This window comes from Mauremys reevesii, linkage group 1, assembly GCF_016161935.1.
Source record: "Mauremys reevesii isolate NIE-2019 linkage group 1, ASM1616193v1, whole genome shotgun sequence".
Classification (NCBI taxonomy): Eukaryota; Metazoa; Chordata; order Testudines; family Geoemydidae; genus Mauremys; species Mauremys reevesii.
The window spans coordinates 342572079-342598953 of record NC_052623.1 but is presented as its reverse complement, the minus strand read 5'-3'; the positions used below and the strand labels follow the sequence as shown (position 1 = coordinate 342598953).

Here is a 26875-nt window from a genome sequence, read left to right as displayed (position 1 = left end):
ACTACACAAGGAGTCTTACTGAATCCATTTTAAATATTTATGAAGAATAAAACAGTGATCACTTAACACTCTGAAGTTTGCACACAGGCAAAGAATAAAACACTAGGAAAAATCTCACCTTTTATTTAGTTTAAATTCAGTGAAATGTGAGTCATCAGTCTCCGGCCACAAGACTTACCGCAAACAATGCATAGTATAAGGAATGAGTAGGACAGGAGAGGAAGGATGGTTTTGTGACTCAGGAAGTGAATGGGCACCCAAGGGATGTGCGTTCTGGCTCTGTTACAGACTTCTTGTGTGACCTTGCACAAGTCCTTTCATCTTTCTGTTCATCCATTTTCTAGTAGCAACACTGGAATAACAATGCTTACCTCCCTCATAATGGAGTTGTGAAGATAAATGCATTCATGTTTGTGAATTGCTCAGATACTATGGTGATGAGCATCCTAGAAGAGCCTATAAGAGGTCTATACTGCTTGGCTAAGATTTAAAAGGATTTAATTACTCTGTAAGATTGTAAACTTACATGTTATAATGCTTCTGCTTGCTCGCTCAATCTCTCCTTAAAATATGATCCAATCATTAAAAAAAGTAATTAAAAAATAAAACATCCATCCCAGCAGGGCCATAACTTGGTTGATTACTCCATTGCAATATATTCTTTCTTAACCTCCTTGAATATCATTTTACACATAGGTTGCACAAAATGTTGATCCAAAATTTAGTTGGACGGGTGGCATAAAGAACTCCTCCAAAAGCATTCAAAGATATGATCATGAATGATTACAAGAAACCAAAAAATGTTGGAATTGTAAACTAAAAAAACTTTCCCCCACATCTCTCAGTTCTGTAGTTCACATGCTAAATCCAAGCAGGCTATATGGCATAGAGTTCACTGGCCGTGCATCAAATAATGAGGCCATATACTGATGATAGGAATCAAAAATAATAAGTTAGTACAGAACAAACATTTGATCAGTCATCTTCTACTATGAAACCTACATTTCTATGGCTGGCAGACACTAAATCACAATAGCTTGAAGTTAAATCTGGTCTGCACCTAAAAAATTAGATTGACCTAGCCTGCATCACTCAGGGCTGTAAAAAACTGTGCACTTGTGTGACTTGGGGCTTGTCTACATTATCAGCTGGATTGACGGGCAGCAATCAGTCCAGTGGGGGTCGATCTATCGCGTCTCTCTTGTCAACTCCGGCACTCCACCAGGGCAAGAGGCGCAGGCAGAGTCAATGAGGGAGCATCAGCCATCAACTTACCGCAGCGAAGACACTGCAGTAAGTAGATCTAAGTATGGTGACTTCAGCTGTGTTATTCATGTAGCTGAAGTTGCATAACTTAGATTGATTTCTCCCCTCTCCGCCCCATCCCCCTGTGTAGACCAGGCCTTAATCAGGTCAACCTAACCTCCACTGTAGATACAGCATGGTCAAAGGAATAATTCTTCCATCGACCTAGCTACCACCTCTTGGAAGAGGTGTATTAACTACATTGATGGAAAAACCTCTTCCATCAGTGGAGAAAGTATCTACACTACTGTGCTACAGCAGCACAGGTAAAGTGTTGTAGCTTACCTGCCATAGTGTAGACATGACTTTAGACACGCTAAACAAGCTGAACTTATTAACAAACCTTTCAAAACAGGACACATGGGCTGACAATGAATTGCTGATAATTGGTAGTTGATGGAATTTTGTATCAGTAGTACAGTGGTGGTTAAAAAATGATTAATTGCCTTAGGTTTCTCATTTAAAGTCTGCAATTAGCTAACCTCAATATTTGCAGTACTCACAGTATTTCTCATAGGGAAACACAAGAGAAACTAGATATAGAAGTAATCTATTCTGTTTATCTTAAATAAAACTAGCATGTTTATTGGCACCACAACTGTACCAGTTACATACATTTCCCACCATAGCAAGAAACCTGCTAGTGAAATATTACAGAAAAGCAAATCCGATTACACATCTGTTATATCGTATCAATAAACTGAGAAAGTGCTTACTATGAGTTGCAGTAAATGAAATCCCCTGTTTAATTGTTTGTATCCTCCACATTTTAATGTCCTGTGTTTTAGATGGAAAGGTCTTTGGGGCAGGGACTGTCACTTACTACATGACTCTGTAGTCCCTACCAGAAGGGGCCCTGTTCAAGATGAGACCTTATATGCTACCCCAATGTAAATGTTTAGGAACATTAAAATTTGAACATGTTCTACCCATTATATTTAAACAGCAGCCTCCCAAATGCTGGATACCAGTTGGTGGAAGTTGGAGAAGTGGGTGATGACAGATGGCATGTAAGAGAACAATTGGGAAAGATGTTGCTGTCATGGAAACAGACTACAACAGAGCAAGAAATGTGGCATTAGACAGACTGAGGTGGAAACATTACATTGCCATATGTGTCATGTGGCGTGGGAGCATCTAATAATAAATTCCCCAGTGCAAACTTCTTAATGCAGCTTGCAAGTAGTGATAACAATATTATGGATTGCCAGCTGGTCATAACCTTCCATCACAGATTGTTCCCATGATAGACCCAATTCCTTCACATTCAGAAACACAAGCCTCTTCCACTTGAGGTGCTCCTCTAGCTCCTTTATCTGGTAGGAGTTGTAGAGTCTTATCTTATTTGTGAGCCAATCAGAGGAGGGGTTCATAATAGCCTTAGCCACTGCATTGCACAATCGCCCTGTCAAGGGAGGCTTATCCCAAGAATGTGAGGTGCATGGAAGTCCCAGTTTGTAAAAACCCATTGCTACTGGTCACCAGTAGGGATAGGCCCTGGATCACGAAAGCTCAAACCTCCATTATTGGAGGTCTCTGATTCCATTTGTGCTGATGACCTGAGGTGGGGCTGCAAAAAGTAAACTAAGTAGAGCGGTACTCCTAGATTCCTCAGCAAACTATCAGCACAAACCTCGAGGGACAGGAGAGGAAAAGACTCTAGTTCTTCAAACTGGCTACAGCAGGTGTGTCTCTCTGTGTGTAGGGCAATAGTGGCTGCAGGATCAGTTGATTAACAGCTTGTGATTTCTGCCTGGAGTTATTCAGACATTAGCCTTTGCCAATAAAATCGGGGAGTATTTAATGGTTAGGCAGGTAGTTTCTCTTGCTGTCATCATGACACTTTTTTCTTTTTAGGGGAGGGAGGGTTCTTATTTTCTCAAATAGCTCGCAAAGGTGCTTCTGCCTCCTCTCTATGCTCACTTATTTTATAGCTGTGTGAAACCATCCAACTCTCTTCAGGAAAACTGCATCTTCTGGGAAATGTTATTCTGCCAGAGGCAGCTCTCAGCATCTGTTTGTTGGGTGTCAACTTCACACTTCCATTTAGCGCCTCTTGATATTTTCTATTTACTGCCTTCTTGCTTTAGAGGCCTAGGTAATGAGATACCTAGAACAAATTTAATATAGACAAATAATTTGTTAAATTCACTTTGATCAGGGTATTTGCTGTAATGAAAATAATATAATGGTGGAGTTTGGCCTATGAGTTCTGTTTGAGTATTTTTTAAACTATTAAACTATGCTTCACTCTGCTTTTCTCATTTGCCTTTTCAAATGAGAAAAGTTGCAATCGGGTTTTTTAGGTGATTTAAACTCACTGCTCCTGAGGAGCTAGTATTAAAGCAGTGGTGCCTGAATGTCTCAGACCTCACAAAAATGGGTAGATAAGGCAGGATTTTTTCAGAAATATGTATACAATTTTGAATATCATTTGCACATGCATTCAACACAATAGTGTACACGTACTGAGATCTGTGGGTGCAAATAACCATCTGGACAGCTGGCTGCTTGGATGCTATCAACTGTTTGTGATATCATCACCAAATGACAAAAGCTCCTCTCAGCCTTCAGCCAGAAAATGCAGACTGGAGTTGGAGAAACAGAAACAGACAATACAATCTAAAAGTGCATTCCTTCATTTGCTTTTCTACATGCATATGAGCATGATCCGCAGCACACAACGGATCAGGTCTGGAGAGAAGGCTTCACCTTATCCTCAGCCTTCGATTCATGGACTGTAAAGTCAGAAGGCACCATTATGATCATGTAGTACTTTTCAGTATCGCAGCTTTCCATGGTACTGTCCCCTCTCCTACAAGTGTGATCCACATTCTTTGGATAAAATCCTGGCATCAGTGAAGTCAATGGGAGTTTTGGCACTGACTTCAGTAGGGCTAGAATTTCACCCTCCGTCCTGGATATATGACCTTGCATTGGCTGCATCAAAGCACATATTTTAATGAGCCTAGCTTACCATGCGATCCAGACTGCTCTGTGGACCTGGCCCGTCCTTATCCCTGTTTGCCCTTCCACCAATTATTGTGTCATAGTCATGCTTTACCAGATGTTAAATCCTAATTGGGAAAAAATAAACCTACCATTTTTTTTCTTTCATTTCCCTAGTCTCCACTTACTACTTTATTTTTGGGTGTCCTTTCTTCAGATCCCCCCCTCCCCCAACTTACCCTCAGTTTTGTTTTGGTTTCATTCTTTTTACTGTTTTAATTTACTATGATGTCTAAACCTCTTTCTTTTCTCAATTTAAAATAATTATTTTCTACTGGTCTGAATCCTTCTCTTTACTTGTCTCTCTCTCTCCTCCATTTTCCATTCCCTTCTTTTCTCTTTGTTCCACTTGTTCCTTGTGGATTGAAATCCAGAGAAGAGGTCTATCTCATATTCTAAATAGAGAGGATGCAGATGTTCTGGAGGCTGAATGGATGACAGACAGAGGCCCAGATTCTGCATAGAATGGGTGGATTCCTGTGCTGTCATGAAACTCATTTTAGGACGGAGGCCTGAATATGTAGATAATACCCATTGGATGTTTAGCGTATTGAAAATCAAGAAAAGATCAAGTAACTGCATTGCACATTCACTTTAATATTAGTATTATACAAAAAGCATTTTCCTTTTGTTAATGTTAGTTTTGCTAGGTTATTTTGTTTGTTTTTAGAGGGGGATGCAGGTGGAGTGATACTGATTTTGGGGGTTTTGTGGAAAAGAGTAATATGTCTGAGTCTATGCAGAAGACAAAATTTGCTGCACTGTAAACATCACTAAAGCCGCTTTATAAAGTAAATGTTGGAGAATGGCTATGAAGGATATTGTTTGTTAGCTCTCAGATGGAGTTAGATTTATAATGAGATTTCCCATTGAGAAGAAAAGCTTTCTTTGCCAAACTGTCTATCAACAGAATATCCTGCCTATCTGCGAGGGGAAAGAACACAGTTTCACTGTGCTCTGGATTAATGTCATCTTTGTTATTTAAAAAGAGAGCCTGGATGCTAAGTGAACTCGGATACTACATTTTACTCTGTCTGTGTTTTATTTGCTGAATTATTCATCTGACTGTCATATACATTTCCAGTTTCTCTTCTGATTAAGGCTAGATTTCCAATACCCTGTTCGTGATTATGGTGCAGTTTTGAAGTATAAGCTAGCCAACTATGGAAATATCCTTCTTGGAACTATGTCTTGCTGTTTTACTGCAATTAGTCATCTGCAAGACTGTTGTTTAGCAATAAATTTAGAACTTGGGTGGATGTTTTTATCTGCATATAATATATTTAGAAACTCTATATATTTCTCTACATATTCTGTAGGTGGGATACACTTCAGTCTTTTTTTGCAACTACAGTCAGTATTTAACCCTTGCATACAGTATGTTCACGTATGGGTCTAAACATAGGTCTGATCAGCAGAATGTCTGTCATGTGCATCGCCCTGGATCAGACAACCCAAATGGCCTTTTTTACTGTCTTTTCCACTAAAAAAAACCATGGTTAATATTATGCATGCTGAAACAAAGGGGCCCAGTAACTTACCCAACATATTTATGAGTAGACATTGTCTCCTAATTTTTCCTACCATATTCTTAATTATTATAATCACAATGGGCCAAACTCTCTAGGTTTACTCTGGATTTATCGTCATTACTTCATTTTGACATCATTGTTACTGAGAGTCTAATACTTTATTTGCTGTAAACAGTTTTCATTGTGCTCTCTCACATAATACAAAACTCATCATTTAAAAACTGTCTCAGAGCATGAACAGTGGTAACTGGGTTTTAATTTATACTCCAATTAAGTAAAAAACATGCATTATATATTCAAATGAGGGTTATATCAGCCATGGTTGAAACATCTACATTTGTGGGTGAGTTGCTGTCCTTTGTTTCTGGACTTGAAGATGCCTGGGAAAGTTGGGTGCTAGGTTTTTGCATTTAGATATCAGATTTAACTGAACAATGTGTTAAAAACTGATGTCATTTTGCAGCCAATAGGGGACTATCTATCTGAGCTCTGTTTGTTCCAACAAAGGGCCTGGAATAAATTATGCTAAATAAATTGGCTCCAGGTTTGCCTGTTTCAGACAGTAGTTCCAGAGTAATCTATCCTACAAGTTTTACTAAGTCTGACCACTTGCACTAAGATGTCACCTCTTTTCAGGGATATAATGTCACAAATGCACCAGTCATGTGCATCTGGATAGCCCTGGCTGTCCCAAGATGGCAGAATACCAGCACATCAGTGGTTTGACTGCTGGCAGCTCTGCTAGCCCATAACCCATTTCAAATTTGAGTTCCACAGGATCTAACCACAGAGGCAAGCACATAGGCCCTGATTCAACAAGGTGCTTTTGGACCCACCCAGTTTTAAGCATGTGAATAGTCCCCATTACTTCACTGGAGCTACCATGTACGTAAAAAGAGGTTTGTGCTTAAGGCCCTTTTCAGCAAAGCACTAAAGGAAGATAATCAAAAACATAAAAGAACTGAATGCAGATACATTACAGCTTCATGATAAAGCACTTGAAGTCAGGGCCGGCTCCAGGTTTTTTGCTGCCCCAAGAAGAAGAAGAAGTAGGAAAAAAAAAAAAAGGCTGAGTGCCACCCCTTACAGAGGGCCTCCCCAAGCACGTGCTTGGAACGCTGGTGCCTAGAGCCGGCCCTGCTTGAAGTTAAACATAATTCTCTTGAAATGTTTTATCCACCATTTTGGTTCAGTACATCTCACAGGACTATCGCAGCATAGATAGACGCTTATCAGAAACATCAAACAACTAAAGTAAGAGGAATCTCTACTCATTCTTACTGATAAAATTCCTCTTTGTTTAAAAAAAGAAGTGCTTATGGATTTGGTCAAATGGAGTATCGGACACTGATCTACTTTAGAGATGTCCCAGGAGGTGTTGGGCATTTTCTGGGGATTAATGACCAGTCAATTGGTCTGAGGTGCATTAACCTGAGCTAGTCATTAATCTCCTGGGAAGAGTCTTGTATTGGAGCTGGTGTTGTATTAGAGGATGAACTGATGAAAAAACATAACTTAAAAATTCTGGCTAGCCTGCAGCATGTCCTTAATGGGACTTGTTTGGCTCAAACTCACTGAACAGCTGCCTCAAGTGTAAAGTAAACCCCTTGTGTCTGGCCTCTTTCCACAGCCAGAGTTCAGATAAAACAAAGGAAGAAGGATTCCAATAGCCAGAAATTTCTACATGGAAAAGTCAGGCTCCAGGCAGCCAAAAGGCTAAATTCAGTGCTGGTTGTAAGGCAGCAGATGTCAGTGAATTGTCACATTCGCACCTCCTTATACTATTGGTGAATTTGGACCTACAACATAATTATGCTCTTGCCTCCAGGGAAATGACCCTCAAACCACTGGTGGAATCCTTATGGGTTTAGCACAGTCCCAGTTTCCCAAGCCATGATTCCTATGCAATCTTTGCAATGAGACTTGATGTTAGATAATTTCTTGCTTTGGAGTATAGTTTTCACTCTCATTCACCAAAATGGACAGGGCCTATCATCTTTTTTCACCTCTGTCTTTTTAGAGAGAGAGTAGGCCAGCATTAATGTCACCATCAGGACCAGCTTTATGAAATGCGGGGCCTGATTTGAATACCTGGCAGTGGTCTGGGGCTTCAATGGCACTTTGGTGGCGGGGAGGTGGGGGGTCTGCTCTGCGTCTTCCATGGCACTGAAGGATCTCCCCGCAGCCAAAATGCCACCGAACACCCGAACCCCTCCCCCCCCCACGGCTGCCAGGTGAGTAAAAAAAATTAAAAAGGCGCCTAAGGCATGGGGCCCTCTTACACGTGGGGCCCGATTCCCAGGAATTGGGAGAATCGGCCTAAAGCCGGCCCTGGTCACTATCAGTTACTTCCTGTGTCTTATTATTTGTTGGGCACTAATAATGAACTCAGTAATACACATTTATGGAGTAAACAAGATTTCTTTGTTTCTCTTTCTCAGGTATTTACATTCTAATAGGGCAAAGAATAAAAAAACCCAAAACCAATCAAATGCTTACTTTGGAAATTTATTTAATGAATGAGTAATTGTGCTTAGCCTACAGGAGTCATTCAGATTGAAAGGTGGCAGGGTCCTGGTGTGTTCTGAGGAGAGAGTTGAAGGAGGAAAGGGAGGAAGCCAAATGTGTTGGCATAGGAAGGATGTTCCAGGTGAGAGCTTCACCCCGCTCTGGCTTCTTTACACCAGGTAGAAGTACCAGTGTAGTGTAAAGGGCTCAAACCCACCTGGTTTAGCCAGAGGAAGGATTTCCCTGGCAAGACACAGCTTTACAACTATTCTCCGCAATCTTCCAAGGACTCCGTTGCAAGCCATGGTGTAGGGGATGTGCTTGGGGAGAGGCTGGGGCCAGAAGGGATGTGCTGGGGGTAGAACTGCAGCATGCAATACCGTGGAGATCCTGGGCAGTGCTGCAGCTAAACTGACACTAAGTTAACACCGAGAGCCACAGAGCAGCCCAAATGTCAGAGGGCATAAAGGATTAAAGGCACCTTAGTTCCCTCCCCAAGGGCTCTGCATTCTGTGTTTCATCTAAAAGGGTCAGCAGAGAACATTGCCCCCGGTACTTACACCAAATTAGTTGATCAGAGCACCGGAGTTTTTTTATTAGAGCAACTAAAAACAAAAAATTCAGAAAAAAAATGAATGGAAAAATTGTCGTCATTTTCCCAGTAGCCCTACTTGTTAATCACTGGTGTTGTATCTGCTCTGGTCATTTTCATAGATTCTAAGGCCAGAAGAGACCACTGTGGTCATCTGGCCTGAGTGCCTGCATAACAAAGGCCAAAGAACTTCCCCAAGACAATGGTCTCGTTCAAACATGAATATCTTTTAGAAAAAAAAAATCCAATCTTGCTGTTCCCAATTCTACACAGGGACTATTGTGTGATCTTCCTGAAGTCACTTCAACTTACTTGTGTCTCCATTTTTCCATGGATAGTGATAATTACCTTCCTTTGTAAGGTACTTGGTGATGTATGGATGAAAAGAGCTGGGTATTATATTATGATTATTAAGTGAAAGGTGATACAAAGCTTGCTTTTCTTACATGTTGCGCTGAGGTGGGCCCATACAATGCTGTTGACCCTTGCCTGGAACCCCCCATTTAGCGTTCCTAGGACGTTTTGGTTTGTGGATTGAGGTAGTTAAGTAAGTCTTATTTCACTAAGAACAACATATGGGAAGGTATGTTTTACATTGTATCAGCAATCATTGTTTTTCTCCTGAAAGTGAGTAAAAGCTTCCAATATCCCCTTTTTTAGTTTATAAATAAGTTTGTGATGAATGTACAATTACCTTAAAATGAACATGTATCTCCAGTTACTGCACCATGGTATCTGAGGTACTACATTGTAGCCTCTTCACAATATAAGAATATAAAATAGCTGTTCTATCTATACAGAGATAGCCAAGGCATTCATGTGTGGTAATTTGGTAAACGCTGTCATTTTAATAGTGACTGTTTTTATCGGGTATTATATTTAATTTAATTTGTACTTAAATGTTAGCTATGCTCGATGTTGTCCAAAAGTTTACATATTTTTCTGGCCTCAGTCTACCAAATTAGTTTTATAGAAAAGAGATTACAGAGATTTGGTGTATACTGGAGAAAAAAATCCTCTATGGCAAACAAAGTGACTTCTGCATAAGCTACTCTTTAACTATAGGTCTGGCCTGCCTTCATAAACATTGTGTGCGAGGATGCCAAGGACACACAGATGTTTTCTTTTTGCTTTCAGATTACATTTGGATTTTCTGAAAAACAGAGACTTTTTTCACCATGAATGCAAGAAAAGACTCTTGGGAGAACAACAGAATGAGATATTTCAAAGCGCCACATGTCTGCACAGCGTTATCCTTAGTAATGCTGTTCCTTTCAGTCACTGGAACGTCAAAGCAAAATATCCCAAGACTTAAACTTTCCTACAAAGGTAAACCCATCAGAAGATTTTCTATTTCTGGGTTGTTGTTGTTGTTGTTTTTGTGTGGTGGTGCCAGCATTTAGTTTCTGTTATTAAACAGGAAAATAAACAGTTGTCACAACTGTTCCTAGAAATAGACAACAATAGCATGAAAGACTTATATAGTCTTCTATGGGACAGAAGTATTCAATTACCTTTTGGGGGGTGATGGATAGTAATGGAAACCATAAAGTTTCTCAGATACATTTTAAAGGGATATAATTTTTAACACTCAGTAAAAACTCCAAAGTATTTGCTAAACTTAGACTTTTTTCTGAAGCTAAAAATCACCTATGTGACAAACAGTATGCAAATCCATGCAAAGAATTGGATGAATTAATCCCATATGATTGGTAAGAAACTAATCCTCATTCTCTCGGATTCTTTTGCATGGTCTCCATTGAATGTGCATGAATCTGGTAGCCCCTTGATATTATTTCTTATTGTTTTGGGGCCCAATTCCCTGATTTAGGGCCCAGTACCTTGCTCACATTGAGGTTAGAAGTAAAACTGCAAGTACAACTGTCTGAAAACTGGCTGTGTAAAAAGGGTCATTGTGGAGTTCTATGATTGTTTCGCAATGTGCTGCCATAACAAGTTTTGCTCAGTTTACAAAATGCATTGTTTTTGTTTTTATTTTCCCCCTAACTGCTGCCCTACCTAACGCAACCTGGGATCTGAAAATCTAGAGGTGTTTTTTTTTCCCCTTACTTGTGCGTCTTTAGCTCATTAGAAAGATTCTTCAGACTAGATACTGAAGTGTTGACAGTTACACCTGTGCAACCCTCTTTATTTAAATTCAGCCTTTATCGTTCTTACTGAGGGCAGAATTTAAGACAAGATATATATTTTAATTGTTAGATGATGATGATCGTAGTCCAGTTTGTGGGTTTTCTTGTTGCTGTCTCTGCACTGCATCCTACCAGAGTTTGGTGAGATGATACCATTCAGATATATTGATGCACCTGATCTTGTCTTGCTTAGTTAAAGAAAAGTTTCCCTAGTTAATTTTAAACCATCTCAGTGCCTGTAATTAAGGGCACTGATTCTGCTGTCACTTACAGAGGCGTAGTTATTCTTCAGTGTGTAAATGAGTAGAGTGAGGCTAGGGGGGAATAGGAGCCTATATAAGAAAAATACCCAAATATTGGGAATGTCCCTATAAAACCAGGACATCTGGTCACCCTAAGTGAGGCCCAAGATGCTCTGTAATGACAAGAGGTCGAACAGCCATCGTAAATGAGCAGAATGTGCCTATTGTAAGGTATTACACATACAAGGATTTATTTCATCAGTGAGTGCTGTATCCTGTGAAATGCTACTTATTTACAAGTTTCAACTCTGCATCTGCTGGGTTTGTATGCAAGTATGTGGGTGTGTTTATGTGCATGTGAGATCTTGACGGGTTTCCCATAGTTTCAGGAAATAGTTACAGTTATGTAAGCCAATGAATACAGAAGCTGAAAGATCTGACATTGAGTTATGAATATTAGTAGGAAAAACCTGCAGCTTGTATTTAAACTTTATTTCTAGTTTTGGCTTCTAAACATTTCCCCAGAGTTACTTATTCTACATGGTGATGACACGTATTGTGAGACTGATGACCAAAAATACTGTATTCTTCTGTACTTCAAAGATAGCTAGCCACCTGCAAAATCCTGATGGACTCAGTTGGCAGGTAGAAGAGGAGGGGAGACAAAAAAAACTTTGAGGTCAGTGTAGGAAAAAATGTGTTTATTGAAATATTTTACAATAGTGAAAGAGGCCTGCTGGGCGTGGTGTTGGAAAATGCTTAGAGTCATTAACAATGACAACAAGTGAATGACTGATATTGAGGCCCTGACCCAAACTTTTATTAGGACCTTCATAAAGCTCTGGATTTGGCTGGAGGGATGGGTTATTCTATCTAAACTCAGTGACCTCGTCCTGCAGAAGAAAAGCAGAGGGGAATACACATGAACACACACATTCCAATTCAGAAAGCTGTGCTGCCGCTGATGAGGCCAGTAGACAAATAAGGAAATATGAGGAATATTGGATTACTAATTGTGCTTGCTCTTTTTGTTTTGGTTTTTTCCCCCAAAACTGAAAGAAGAAAAAAGTAAAAGAAAATGTAACATTTTCAAGCTTTTTAACGGTATTAAAGCAATGGCAAGGAGGAAAAAAAATGTAAAAACAAAAAACAAAAAAACCCCAAAACTTACTAACATCACTAAGTTCTCTGAGCATTGTAAGGATGAAAAAGTTTGTTAAAAAGAAATAAAAAGTAGGGGGAAAATGCACATCCTGAACACACACTAATGCAAACTTGGATTCTGCTTACAACCAAAGAGAAGTAAATGGGTTGAACCAATTACTTAAGGATTTGTGTGTCTTTAGAGCATCTTTGGAATCTATGAGAAGGTATGTCAAAATGTGTTGTCATCTGTTCATGTGCAAGAACAACGAGGCTGGTCCTAAAGTTCAGAAAGTAACTATCTGTCAACCTATGTCAGAGGCTTTCAGAGGTGCATCCAAATGTCTCTATTTCCAAAACATAATTATGATGTGCCTGTTTTATGCTGACTCTTCACTGAGTGACAATTTGCATTATAGGCAGTGCAGATAGTGATGCCTAGAGTTAAAGTTGCCCAGTACTTCCCATGATTACAAGCTGTTTTCAGTTACTTAGAACTTAGCCAAATTTTAGCCCTGCTCAACTTCTCTGTAGTAGTCAACACTGTTGACCATCAGCTGCTGCTCTCTCAGCTGAGGGAAGTGACAGGGGCCAGGGTAATGCACTAAATGGTTTAAGCTCTTCCTTGAGGGACACAACCAATGAATAGTGATGGGAAACTGCACCTCCACCACCAGATCCCTCACTTGTGGAGTCCCACAAGGATCAATTCTTTCTCCAGTCCTTTTCAACATCCACGTGCAACCATGGAACAGTGAAATGGCCAAATAACATGAACTCAAGTGCCAGCAATATGTGGATGACACATTTCTACCTGTCTTTCACCACATATAACCTCACCACTACCACCAGGATGGGCCCAGGCTTGTATAAGATCAGCTCATGGATTAAGCACAGCTGGCTGAAGCTGAACCCAAGAAATACAGAAGTGATGTTGGTGGGAAGAGGACAACATTTTGATAGTTCACACCCACAATAGGTCAGGTCAGACCATTGTCTAGGAGTGCTCTTGGATTTCTTCTTGACACTGAGCTCTCACATTGCAACAGCCATAAGTAACACTGCCTATCATCTCTGGTTGGCTAGGAGATTCCATCACATCCTGGAAGATGATGGCCTGACCTCAAGTTATAAATGCCTTCATCATCTCTTGGTTGGACTACAGCAATGAGATTACCAGGAATGAAGTCTTCAGCATTCTGTACTAGTGGTAGTCTAAGTGCTGAAGCACATCTCTTCAGCAACACTGGATACCATGAACACATCAAACCTCTCCTCCACTCTCTGCACTGGCTTCCCAACGAATATCAAATCAAGTTCAAGGGTTCATCCCTTATCTTCAAGGTGCTTCATGGCATGAGCCCAGGATACCTAGAAGACTATATAAAGCTCCAGGATGAAGAGCTTCTCTCTCTGGCACAATGGAACTCACAACAATAAGAATAAAGCTCATCTGTGCAGGAGATAGAACTTTCTCAGGCTGGGAATTTGGCCAGGAGATTTTGCTGGTACTAGGGATGTTTCTTTTGTTTTCTGCAACAGGGTTGCTGACCCATTAATTGAACTGGGATCAGCTTTCCCATTCCAGTCCACATGCTCCCAGTTGGGTCAATTAAGAGAATGGGGAAACATCTGGATGGGTTGTAGAAGATGAGTCGGGAGTCAGATGGGAGAAGGACAGGAGAGCCGCCAGATAGAGAAGATTGGTTCCTGGGAGAAGGCTGAAGGCAAAGAGAACAACATGTGATGTTTTCTGGCTGGCATCCCCAAGCCAGAGAGCCAGGGCTGAAGGCAGAAGAGGGAGATGCCTGCTGGCTCTAAGCTGGAGAGCCAGAGCTAAGGGTTAGGGAGAGCTGTAGGAAGGGGAAGAAGAGGAAGGGCTTACTTGCTGGCATCCCCTTGCTGGAGAGTGGAGACCACAGGGAACAGTGAGAGGGCCGGGGGAGTGAAGGATGCTTCCCTGGCGAGGATGCACCCAGCAGATAGGCTGTGGGAGTTCTCACTGGGAAGAGCAGGGTTGCACCCCAGAAGGAAAGTCTTGGGTGACTGTCCTGGCAGAGGGATTGTGGCCTATAGGACTAACCTGCTTGCTTGTGTGTGTGTCTGTGTATGTGTGTATGTATATGCATATATATGTATGTATGTGTGTGTGTGTGTAAATATAGTTTAAGTGTTTGGTTTATTGTAATAGGTTTATAGATTTATATTAAAGTAAGTTTGGCTGTAATGCTAGAGACCTACAAGCCAAAAACCTGTATGTTAAGCTCAAGCAAAGTTAGCATATCTATATTGGTCCCTTTTACCCAGAAAGTAAAATTGACCTTTATCTTGTTTATCCTATACCTAAATAAATAAGTACCCACACCTATGTCTATGACCTTTTATCTAGACCAATAGACAATGGAGAATGGTATAGGGTTTTTTTCAGTGTTGTACCTACAGACTTAAAAAGTACACCACAAGTGTGTACATACATGTCATCCATACGCACATACATACTAGCCTATGGGGTAAGTGTATCCTAACATTTCTGTGGGCGAGGAATGAAATTTGGGCACAAGAGGAAGGATTTCCGGCACTTGCCCTATAAAAGAGGTGACCCACCTCGATAGAGTACTCCATTCTCACTTTACTCCATTTCTTACTTATTCTCACTTACTTCTTCCACTCTATCTATTTATGATGACTGCTACTATTAGTAGGCTATACTTGTTCTTCTTAAACTTTAAGTTTCAAAGGAACCAGGCTAAGCTTGATTTCCGTATGTTTTATTCTTTGTTTATTAGGTTTTGATTTTAAGTTTAAGTTAGTCAACTAAACCTTAAGTTCGCTTTAATAGCTTGTAGCATTAGTTTCTTCTAAGCACTGCATTCCTCACTCAAGAATTGAGAAACCTGAACTGCAAGCTGTTCCTGTGTCTCTTACCACCAGGTTATCAAGGAAAGGTGTGAGTAAATTAACCAAAGCTTTGTTGCATATAATACTATATTATCATATGTATCTTTTGAATAGCAGTATGCAATTGTAACTTTGTAACTCTGATTATTTTGCCATTTACTTACTATTATTGATTTTAATAAAAAGTCTTTACGACTATATCTGTCTCAGTGTGGGCTTCCTGTCATACCCCTGAGGGTCCTTCGTAAATTCTGTGGAACTTGATTCAGGACAAGAATTTTTATCTTCCGATCAAACAGATTGGCGAGCCTAAGACCCAGACTTATTAATAATTATTAATAAATAAATTACATTACATTAAAATTAAATAAGAATAAAATTCCCATATTATCCAAATTAATATTATCAGTACACCATAAATCAGGCGACAGGATGGACAAGACATTTATGGTGAGAACGAAGTTGGGTTTTAAATACTGGATGCCCTGGGGGGCGGGATGTGGTTTATGTTTGGGGACTTCTGGCTTACAGAGTGTTTGCACTATGTTGAATGCAAAATTAATAATGTTCTCTTGGGCTTCTGAGGTGCTCTCACCATAGTATTACAAACACTAATGAATTTATCTTCTCAGAACTCCTGTGATCTTAGGTGGCATTATTATTCCCAGATCACAAAAGGCGGAACAGAGGCACAGAGAGATTAAAGACAAAATTGTCAAAAGTGTTTGCTAATTGTCAAAAGTGCCTTTATAGAAGAAAAAGTATATTCACACCGAAGCTGCTCTGCAAAAAACTCTGTTAGTCTATAAGGTGCCACAGGATTCTTTGTTGCTTTTACAACTTGGTATACTTAGGATACAATTTTACCGATTGTAGCACTTTAATATGTTAAAAGCACCATTTCAATTGTAGGTGCTTGGCTATTCTTCTGTAAGAAAGCTGTTGCATATCCAGCATCATGTAAAAATTCTATGGCAGAAGCAGGAATTGAATCCACTTCTCAAAGGTTGCATTCAACTTTCTTAACCATGAGACCATTCCTTCTCCTTCTGTAAGCCCCTGCTTCCTTCACAACTCACCTTCCAACTCCTGCAACAAATGAGGACGAGCTCATGGGGACAACAACCTTATTCACTACACAGCCCTGATTCCTAGAGCAATGTCCATGCTGTACACTGAATGATGCAGGGCCTCTGTGAGGAAAAATAGCATGTTAATATATTCCATAATACATAGGGTGACCAGATGTCCCATTTTTAAAGGGACAGTCCTGTTTTTGGGTACTTTTTCTTATATAGGTGCCTATTACCCCCCCACCCCGTCCAGTTTTTTCACAGTTGCTATCTGGTCACCCTAATAATGCATCTGTATAAGGGGGCCACCTTAATGTTGCACAAGCAACCTTTAATTCTGGTATTTCCTAACTTTTGAGTGATTGACTTTGTAACCTTAACATTCGTTTTTTTAATGTATAACTTATTTACCCTGTCAGTGGATGCTTCTTGACTAGAAGCAACTACTGAGTGGCTCTTTGAAGAAATACTTTCCGCCCTAGTATTTTCATAAACAATTTTCACCTTGTATTACTTGCCCTTTGGAGTTTGGAAGTCAATATTCAGGCCGCATTGACTCAACCCTCCTAAGGACTGTTGTGATGGTACCTTAATGGCTAGTAAAAAAGAACAGGTTTCACCTGACTTCTTCCTACTCACAGGGCATGAAGATCCTGCTGCATTAATTAAGATAGTTTGTGCAATTGAGGCCCACTCACACTGAAGCCCGTGGGAGTTTATCCACTGACATCAACTGGAGCAGGATCAAGTCCCCAGTTTTCACACCATTATTCAACTTTATCTGAAGGAACTGTTGTTGTAAGGTCCTGTTCTGTATGTTACAGGATAAGGTAAATCATCAGTCCTGAACAGGAATGAACCCTGCCTTATAAGCTTTTAGCTTTGTACAGATGAGAGTGAGTTTCCTCCTTTTTACAGTCTGAGTGATCCATTTGTATGTACACAATCAACCGTGTAAAATTTTGGCATCTTAGGCACTTTTGAATTTTTTTTACCTAGAATTGGTAACTTCCTATAACAATAATAATGCACTGAAAAGAAATAATTTCTTTAAAAATGGCATTGCGAAGTTCCATGCTTACTGTCTCTCAGTGATTTCTGTATTAAATGTACTCTGTTTGCGAGTGAAAAGACAATAAACTATTATCCCTATGTACTCAGCTTGTGTTGTATGAGTCAAGCTGGCATCTTTCCATCATTCACTTACACCTGCAAAACTGAGTTACAATGATGTAGCTCCATGATCCTCATTTAAGCCAACAGTGACCACACTGCAAGGGTTTGCACAGGTGTAACTGATTGGAACTTAGTGAACTGTTCTACTGATGATGCACAAGAAGGAATAGAATTAAGCTCACATGCTCATAGCTGTGCTGGCTGTGCAGGAATAAGAGGAGGAAAAAGCAGTAAAATGTACTGCTGTGACAGAAGTCAGCAGATATAATTCTAAATACACTTAAGGAGCAAGCAGATCTGTTGAGTGAGAGAGTGACATTTTATATAGTTGCAGACAAAAGCCATGCTTTAATCACCTTTACAAAGCACTTTGTGATCCATAGATGAGAAGTGTTATTATGTAAGTGCAAAGTGTTATCACTTGTCATTTCATCTTATGTGGGATCATCACAAATCAATACAGCTGCTTGAAAAACAAGCAGAACATCAGTAGCTGCACGCTCTGTTACAAGGTCCTGGTTGAGGGTGTTGGTTAGCCAGCATATAATTTTTTTTTCCTTTCCATTGTCTTCAAAAGATGCTTTCTGCCAGCAGTTAACACTGACACTTAAATCAATGCTAAATGAATTTGGGTGGGCAGCACTACCCTGCTTGGAAAAAATTCTGCAATATCACATGCATAGAATCAATCAAAATGTTTTTCATTCTGGCTTTTTTGAAGAGCTACAACCAGAAAACTAACAGGTTTCTCCCTCCTCCCTTTAACTAGAGAACTTGGAGTCAGATCTGACTATATGCTGTGTTCTCTGTCTTATAATTATCAAATATATTATGTCCTCCAGGGCAACTTCCACTCAATGACATCAATAGTTTACATAGCAGTTGAACTAAGAATAACCTTAAAGAGCTGACCCACATCAACCTCATAACAATGTAAACAGCTTGTAGCTCACAACACTTTTCTCTTTGCATAATTGGAAAAGGGGCCTCACTTGGATGAGAAAAAATGTTGTGTTTGCAAGACACTGCCCCATAATTCTTAGAGTTCACAAAGATGAGTGAGAGGAAGTGGACTGGACTTTGGAGAAAGTGTTGAGCCACTTAAAGAGGAGAAAGAGAAAATACTAACGAGTTGCTTCTCTAAAAGAACGGGGGGGAGTATGGCATCAATGGCAGCATTTTCGGTTGGGATTTTCCAAAGTGCTTGCCTAACTCTGCTCCCAGTGAAGTCAATAGTAAAATTCCTACTGGCTTCAGTGGAAACAGAGTGAGTCCTAGGCCAATTGCTTTTGAAAACCCTACCCTTAATCTTTCAGTATAAACTAATTTTAGGACCTGTCCTGATCCTGTTGTCATTGATGTCAGTGGGAATAGGATTGGGCCTTAAATCATGTTTTATCTCCTACGCCTTCCTCTGGGTCTCTGGTAATCTATGTATGGAATAGTTCTTTATACGCAGGGCCAGAGGGAAAGGGAGGGGGAAATTATGAAACACATTGAAGGGATTTTGCCAAACTTTATGCTGCTGCTAACATATTTGCTCAGAGTAACTTACCTAGATCAAGTCTCTGTGCTATTTACATGTCTTTAAAATGGCATAAGGGGATGCTAGGGTATCCTATTAGCAGCTAAGGGTATTTTTGTAGCTTCCTCTAGTGTCCAAGTAGGAAACCCAGGCTTAAATAGGGACTTGTGTTACACTGTCCAATTTGCAACTGGATTTTGCAAAGATTATCCAGGAGCAAGAGAATAAGTATATGCACAGGGTGGTAGAAAGGATTTTAAGGGCTGAGGAACATGCATTAGACAGGGCAGGAGTTCTGTGCTGTGGCATGGGTCCCAGCTGTCCTGAAGAAGTATGCACTGCTGCTGCATGTGCTGCCCTGTGACTAGATAAAGGATTTCAATCTCCAGGGCTGCTCATTACAGGGGGAGGCAGCTTGGCCTAGTGGATAAAGTACTAGCCTGGGACTCAAGAGCACCTGAGTTCTGCTACTGGATTTTTGGGTGAGTCTCCACACCCTCCTCTACCCCATATGTACAGTGGGGATCGTCATGCTGACTTCCTTTGTAAAAAAATGTTGAGATCATCTGATGAAAATTTTGTGTTTCTACATGAGTATTTTGCTGACAGCAAAGGTTATACATAGAACATGTACATAATGGGCATGGGGGGATAGAAGCAGAATTTGATTTGTAATATTAGCCTGTAGCTGATAAATTAAATATCTCTTTTTATATATTATAACTTAAAAAAATCCAAACTGATCAGATGTAATCTGGTAGTGCACACAGCTGGCCTATGTAAACATATGTCCTTATTGTATCCTTCATCTCCCCTGCCTCATTCCTTCTGATTAGTTGTGATTTGTGTTAAAGTAGATTGTGAGCTCTTTGATGCAAGGGCTGTTTCTGGCCATGTGTTTAGCATGTAGCGCACTGGGGCGCCAACCCTGGGTGGGGGTGCTAGCCAGTACTCTAATACAAATAAATTATGTTTTAAAGACAAAAATCTACATATACAGTGTCATTTAGTTCCGGGTGCCTTATCAGAATTTCAACTCCATCAATATAAAAGTGTAACTGAGTATATAATTTAGTTTTCTGTGTCCATTTTTATTATGCTAATCTGAGCTATTACCATGCAGATTTTTTTTTATTGCTGAAAGTGGTTCCGCTTTTATGGTGCATTAATAAGCTGTTTTTCTAAATGGTGCTGCTAAACTCCTAACAAGAATAGCCAATTAAAATTAAATGAGTGTCCAACAAGTACATGCAAGCACTGCAGGAGTAAATAGTTAAACTGAGTAAAACAGAGTTTAATATATCAGAAATGGGAGTTAAAGTAAAAACTGGAGCTATGAAAAAAGTTCACCCCCACAAAATATTTTATAATCTTCTTTCCAAAATAAAACAATGAAATACTGTAATGAGATTAACTTTTATTGATGAGACAACATGGTTTGTTTTGTCTCATGTGGGTAGTATTTTACCAATCAGTCCTTATTTCTAATCCCCATGCAGAATTTAGTCTGTTTCTAAACTAACTATTCAATAAAATAATTGCTTGCATTGAAAAAAAGTGTCTTAAATTATAGCGAATTCTAAATCACTTTACTTATGTGGTAATTATTTTACATACTCTTGAAAGACTCTCATGGCTGAAATGCAGCTATTTTTGATATCTATCTTAGGCATTTCTGTGATGGTCATTACATGAACATCTCACAATTTTTAATGTCATGGCACCACTGAGAGGTAGGGCAGTGCTATTATCCCCATTTTACAGATGGGGAACCAAGGCATAGGGAGGCCAGTGGCTTGCCCAAGGCAGCATAAGGGAGTGCTTGTGACAGAGTAGGGACTTGAACCCAGGTCTACCCAAGATCTAGGCCAGATACCTAACCACTGAATGATATTTTTTTCACTGAATGGGATGAAGTGTGGAAGCTGTTTAACAACTTGCAGCAAGACCGCAAAATGGTTTAGGACGGGAAACAAAGATTGTCATACACAGGTTATTCAATATATTTTTCCTGTTTTATTTTTATTTTTAGTCAAGTAATGGCTCTGTTTTGGAGTAAAAACTCTTAAGTGGTGTTTTGAAATAGTGTTTTCTCTGAACTATATAAAATAAATATTGTTCCCCCCCTCCCATCTATGCTTTATAACAACCTGTTGTCAGATGTTTGTTTTGATGTGGTTTTATGGTTTTAACCTCAAACTAGAAACCCTGACCTAACTACATTCAGTTGGAACTGCCTAGGCAGAATATAATTACCTGCACACTAATGTGCTCAGGACACCTTATTCATGTAGTTACCATCGGTGGCCAGGACTCGCGTTTATATCTCATGTGACAGCATGGGAGGGCTTTCACTCAGTACTGAGTCTGAGGGAAGAATGTCATCTACAGAACTGCCAGCACAGTGATCACTTCTGCAGTGATCTTGGGCCTGGATCGATATCTGCTGTGACTTGTCATGGCTTTATTGAAGTCAAGCTGAAGATTTGGCCCTTGATTTTAATTTTCCTTTGCTGTCACTTCCAAGTCTTGGCCAGGCCCAACCCAATTTAGAGGGTGAGACCTGATGAGCTCATAGCATGGGTGGAAAATTAACACCTTTTATAGTTTAATTTTCTAATGGTCTCTGAGTCAGTACAAACAGTACTACATCTGAGAGAGCCTGTAGCAGGGTGCTGATGCAAAAGCACCTAATTAGCCCCTGCCCGGTCAGCTCCAATTAAGGGAAGCAGATTGGGGCTGATGGAAAAGGCCTGATGCTGGCCTGAGGTTTGGCAACGCCGAGCTGAAGGCTGACTCTGCCTGTAAAGGAGGTAACCACATTTGTAAAGTGTGTATATACAGGGCCGGCTCCAGGGTTTTTGCCACCTCAAGCGGCGGGGAGGGAAAAAAAAAGCCACGATCGTGATCGGCAGCAGCTCCACCGCGCCGCTTTCTTCTTCGGCAGCAATTCGGCGGCAGGTCCTTCCCTCCAAGAGGGACTGAGGGACCCACCGCTGAAGATCCCGACATGCCGCCCCTTCCTCTTGGCCGCCCCAAGCACCTGCTTGCTGAGCTGGTGCCTGGAGCTGGCCCTGTGTATATAGATGGACACTGGTTGTGGGACAAGGTTAAATAAATAAAGACCCGGGTGTTGTATAACCCTGAAGCCTCTCCAAGCTTTATTGGGGAGGGCAAGCAGGCTCCAGGAAGAGGGGCAGGTCGTGAACCCTGTTACAGATCCCCACTAGTTATTACTTTCCTCTTATGCTAATAAAAAAAATCACAGTCATAGGAATCATAAGGCACCTTTTTGGATTCTTTTGTCAATGAAACATTCTTACAAAGAAGGTACTGAAAGTACTTTAAAGACAACTAAACAACTAAATGTGTTTGTGTTAATTCTCCTAGCTCTGTCAACTCACCTATTTCAGAAAAAAAGGTTGTGCCGTTATACTGCTCACCCAAGCCTGTTAGAACTGATTTTAAGGGGCTTTATGGTCCACAGTCATTTAACACTTTTATCATAGCAGAGATGTTCATGCCACAGCAGGTTAGTGTCTCCCAACCTTTTACTTATAAACCCCCGTCTACTTGGAGAGAAACTTTTAAGGGTGGATATAATATTAAAAAAAAAACAACCCACTTTATAAATTGGCACCTTTGTATTCAACAGATCTATTCCCTGTGGGCCAAATTCTGGCACCAAACACATGGTCCAAGAAGTGGGTCAGACAAGCATGAATCAGACTAACAAACACACGTATCAGCACCTACCAGTCGTATCACGCATTCTACTGGAGCCAGATTGTGAACACCTAACGCAATTCTTCATCAGTCTTTATTTAAGCAAATTCCTATTCAAGACAAGGGTTGAATCCCAAGCCTCATTAAAATCAATGGCAAAACTCCCATGAGGAGTGGGGGCAAGGAGCAAAACCTGGGTAAGGATTTCAGAATTTGCCCTCTGGTGAACAGGCTATGGAAGGAGTAGAAGACATTATGTCCTATAGCCTCCCCACCATAGGGAAATTTAGGTCATTGGATCTGGTCCGTGCATAGAACTATTGGTCATTCCCTCAGCCTGTCATCAACTCCGTGTGTCTGTAGAGAGAACCACCAGGAGCTTGAGTCCACATGGTATGAGCAGGTTTCATAGAAGCAGCCGTGTTAGTCTGTATCCGCAAAAAGAACAGGAGTACTTGTGGCACCTTAGAGACTAACAAATTTATTTGAGCATAAGCTTTCGTGGGCTACAGCCCACTTCTTCGGATGCATAGAATGGAACACACAACAAGAAGATATTTATACATACAGAGAACATGAAAAGGTGGAAGTAGCCATGCCAATTGTAAGAGGCCAATCAACGGAGATGAGCTATCATCAGCAGGAGGGGAAAAAAAACCCTTTGATTATCACTTCAAAGGTTTTGTTGTTGTTGTTTTTCTCCTGCTCATCTCAATTGATTGGCCTCTTACAGTTGCCATGGCTACTTCCACCTTTTCATGTTCTCTGTATGTATAAATATCTTCTTGTTGTGTGTTCCATTCTATGCATCCGAAGAAGTGGGCTGTAGCCCATGAAAGCTTATGCTCAAATAAATTTGTTAGTCTCTAAGGTGCCACAAGTACTCCTGTTCTTTTTATGGTATGAGCAGTCTCTTGAGTGGCATCTCCACTCACCTTCCTCCCTGCGCATCATTTTTGCTCCTTTCTCAAATGCTCTCTGAGAAGGAGCAGGGCAGCTTTTTCATCTGTATGTTAGAGCCATGCATGTTCTTTCCAGGCAAAACAAATTGTTTACTCATGTTAGGTCTTCAGAGCCTGTACAGCTAGGGAAAAATGAGCTGAGTTCTAGTCTGCCTTGTGTATCTTCAGCTATATCCAGACTGCAGGATCTTTTTTTGGTGGTGATGTTGTAAGTGGCAAAATTAACCTAGCTTGAGCCTGAAGAGCTTGCAGTTAGAAAAATCATCATTCAACTTGTAAATGGAGCAAACTGTGCTATAAAAGTCATTGCAGAAGAATAGGGAAGGTCAAAGTAGCCATTTTTAGTCCTGTTTCTGACTTAAAATGCACTGCAAACAAGCAAAATCTGACCAGTTTTGATGGTAGATAGGACTTTACTGTTGGAAAACAATTCTTTCCGAGTAACTCGGAAGCAAAATATGTTTTAAAGTAAAAGGCAGGTGCTATTTTGGAGACAAATGTAATGACAGTTATTTTGTTTTAAAATGAGGCACAGTACCACAGATAATTGTATGTGTGACACTCTGGGTGTAAGTGCTAAGTATGATTATGTTACATTTTTAACACCTGTATTTGCCTGAAATGTGTAACATGAACATGTGATCTGTAAAGGGCTACTTGCCTGCTGAACCACTGACTATGACAGTGACCAGATGCTGCATCTGTTGCATAGTGGGCTGTATTAATGGAAGTTAATGCGTGTACCAGGATGGCTGGGCTCATGTTGATGCAATCAGCTTTCTGCTGGGCCCATTCTGTTGCCAATTTAAAATTTTGTATGCGCTGGCTAGTCCTAGTCTCTTTAGGCCACTCCTTACCTTTCACTCAGTGTGGTAGCTACGTGCTTTGTAGCATGCCCTGCACTCTGGTGGCTGAGAATCCCTCAGAGTTTGAACTTGAGATCTTTGGATCATGCACTCAAATAAATATGGTAAGGAAATTCATGGAAGAGGCAGGGCAGGGCAGGATGATGGGGACAGATGTGGCAGTGGGGAAGAGGGGTTCAGAGTAAATCCATTTAACACAGCCATTCAAATAAGACAGCCAAAGAGAACTTTGCCAGCCTTTCCACCCACAAAATGTCTCCTTTGTGTTGATTGTACTTCAGATTAGTGCATATTTGCATGCACTATTTATGTTGCACTCATGACCCTTTTAAAATCCTCAACACCAGACACGAGAAATTTGGAGGTAGGGGAACAGGATCTTAAGGTGCAAGTTCATTCTCGACTCTCTCTTTAATATTGTGGGTCCAATTGTACAATTTCATTGGTCCAGACAAAATGAACTACTGCTACTTACCTACAGAGCCTCTGAGCGCTCCAGGTTAGGAGGCCATTTCTAATTCAGCTCATGTCAAAGTCTGTTTTTAGGACCTGAACAATTGTAGACTTAGGAGTCCCCCTGTTCATGTCCCTTTGTCTCCAATTTGTAGGACAATCCCTAGTTGAACTGTGTGGCATGTTGCTTCCATTTTTATTGGTTGATAGATATGTGGGGAACAGAAAGGGGAGGGGATTTGTGGCCGAATAGATAAAGGATTTGCCTCCTTCACAATTTTAAGATTAATGGGAGATTCCTGAAGTTTAAATCCTGATAATGAGTGTGGAAGATAGCACAAGCCCTTCTACAGCTGCCCTTTCATTGAATAGTCCTGCCAATCCCACAGGTGAAAATCGTAATCCAGATTTTAGGAACAATTTGAGGATTCAATGAGAGGCATATTAAGTGCCCCAACATCCCAATATAGGGGATGTGTTCTTCTTTAGATGCCTGAACCTCAGTCACTCAGCGAAAACTTTAAAAGATAGGGCAGAAGGCTACATTTATTGGACTCTCCCAGGCTGGCATCTCTTTTTTGTGAGGATTCAGTAGAGGAAGAGAAGAGCCCATCAGGCTAAAGATTCAGCACCTTTCCCCCGCACCCCTAGACAAGATATTAGAGAGTAGGGCTTCTCAGCTACTCCCCTATAACTGGGTTCACTTAAAATGGCAATTGAGAGGAGGAGGAGAAATGGACTCCAGTGAAACAGTACAGACTGTCTACCTGAGGCTTGCAGGCAAGTTACAGCAGGAAGCTGTGGGAGGTGGATAGGGGAGAGGCAGGATGTGCAGTTCTGAGAATTGGGAATTGGGGAACAAATGTGATGGGAAGCTTATTTGCATGAGCTCTCCCAGAGAGAGCTTTATTTGAAGGATGGGGTTTCTTTTCTTCCATTCCAGGCTGACCTGCGTTATGAATAGAGTGGTGGGATGTGGCTTGTACCCATCGGTGGTATTCCGAGGCTGGCATGGGTGTAAATAATTTGTGCTGGATTAAATTTTCCATCTGTAACCTTTAATGGCCATAGTTTCATTTAAAAAAAAATCTGCGAATTGATCTGCCTTGGTAACAAAGATGACTTTGCTTTATTTGGCAGTAACACAAGAAAGATAAGCTGCTCTCGGAAAAAGGGAACCTGGGCAAATCCACAGCCTGAGGTCTTCTTCATAATAACAAATATTTCAGTCAGATACATTTTCATTTGTGCTGTCTAAAGCTAACTATTTAGTTTGGCTTCATGGAGTTTGTGAACCAGGCCTTATGCATTTTTTCACCAATAGCATGAAGTCACAAAGCAGCATTTAATCATCTCTGGAATAATAATACTTTAACTGTTATTTGTGCAGCTGTTTCTCTAGTTGAATGTGTTTGGAAATGGAATGCTCTGTACACCACACCTATCTATTTCATTCTGCAGCTCTGGACACTCTTGGAGATTTAAAATAGCAGCTTAGTCAGGACTCCAGGAGCTAACACTACAATTATTGAGAAAAATGCCATGGGATATTTAAAAAATGTGTATTCAGATATGTGCACATACACACGCTCTTTTAAGGCAGGCTCCTCAGTAGGTGTAAATGGGCACCACTCTTTAGAAATGAGTGGAGCTGTGCCCATTCATACCAGCTGAGGACCTGGCTCATAATTTAGAAAAATGGCTCCATTAGGTCA

General features: G+C 40.6%; 1 protein-coding gene across 6 annotated transcripts in view; it reads left to right on the top strand.

Moving 5' to 3' along the window:
• The window catches only part of LOC120394905 (semaphorin-3D), a 191512-nt gene that overhangs the window by 54208 nt on the left and 110429 nt on the right, over positions 1 to 26875 (top strand). For all 6 annotated transcript variants that reach the window (XM_039519125.1, XM_039519126.1, XM_039519137.1 and 3 more), the window contains one exon: positions 10084 to 10275. In XM_039519125.1, the coding sequence (XP_039375059.1) occupies positions 10125 to 10275 (151 nt within the window). In that variant the 5' untranslated portion in view covers positions 10084 to 10124. The remainder of the gene's footprint in view (positions 1 to 10083; positions 10276 to 26875) is intronic.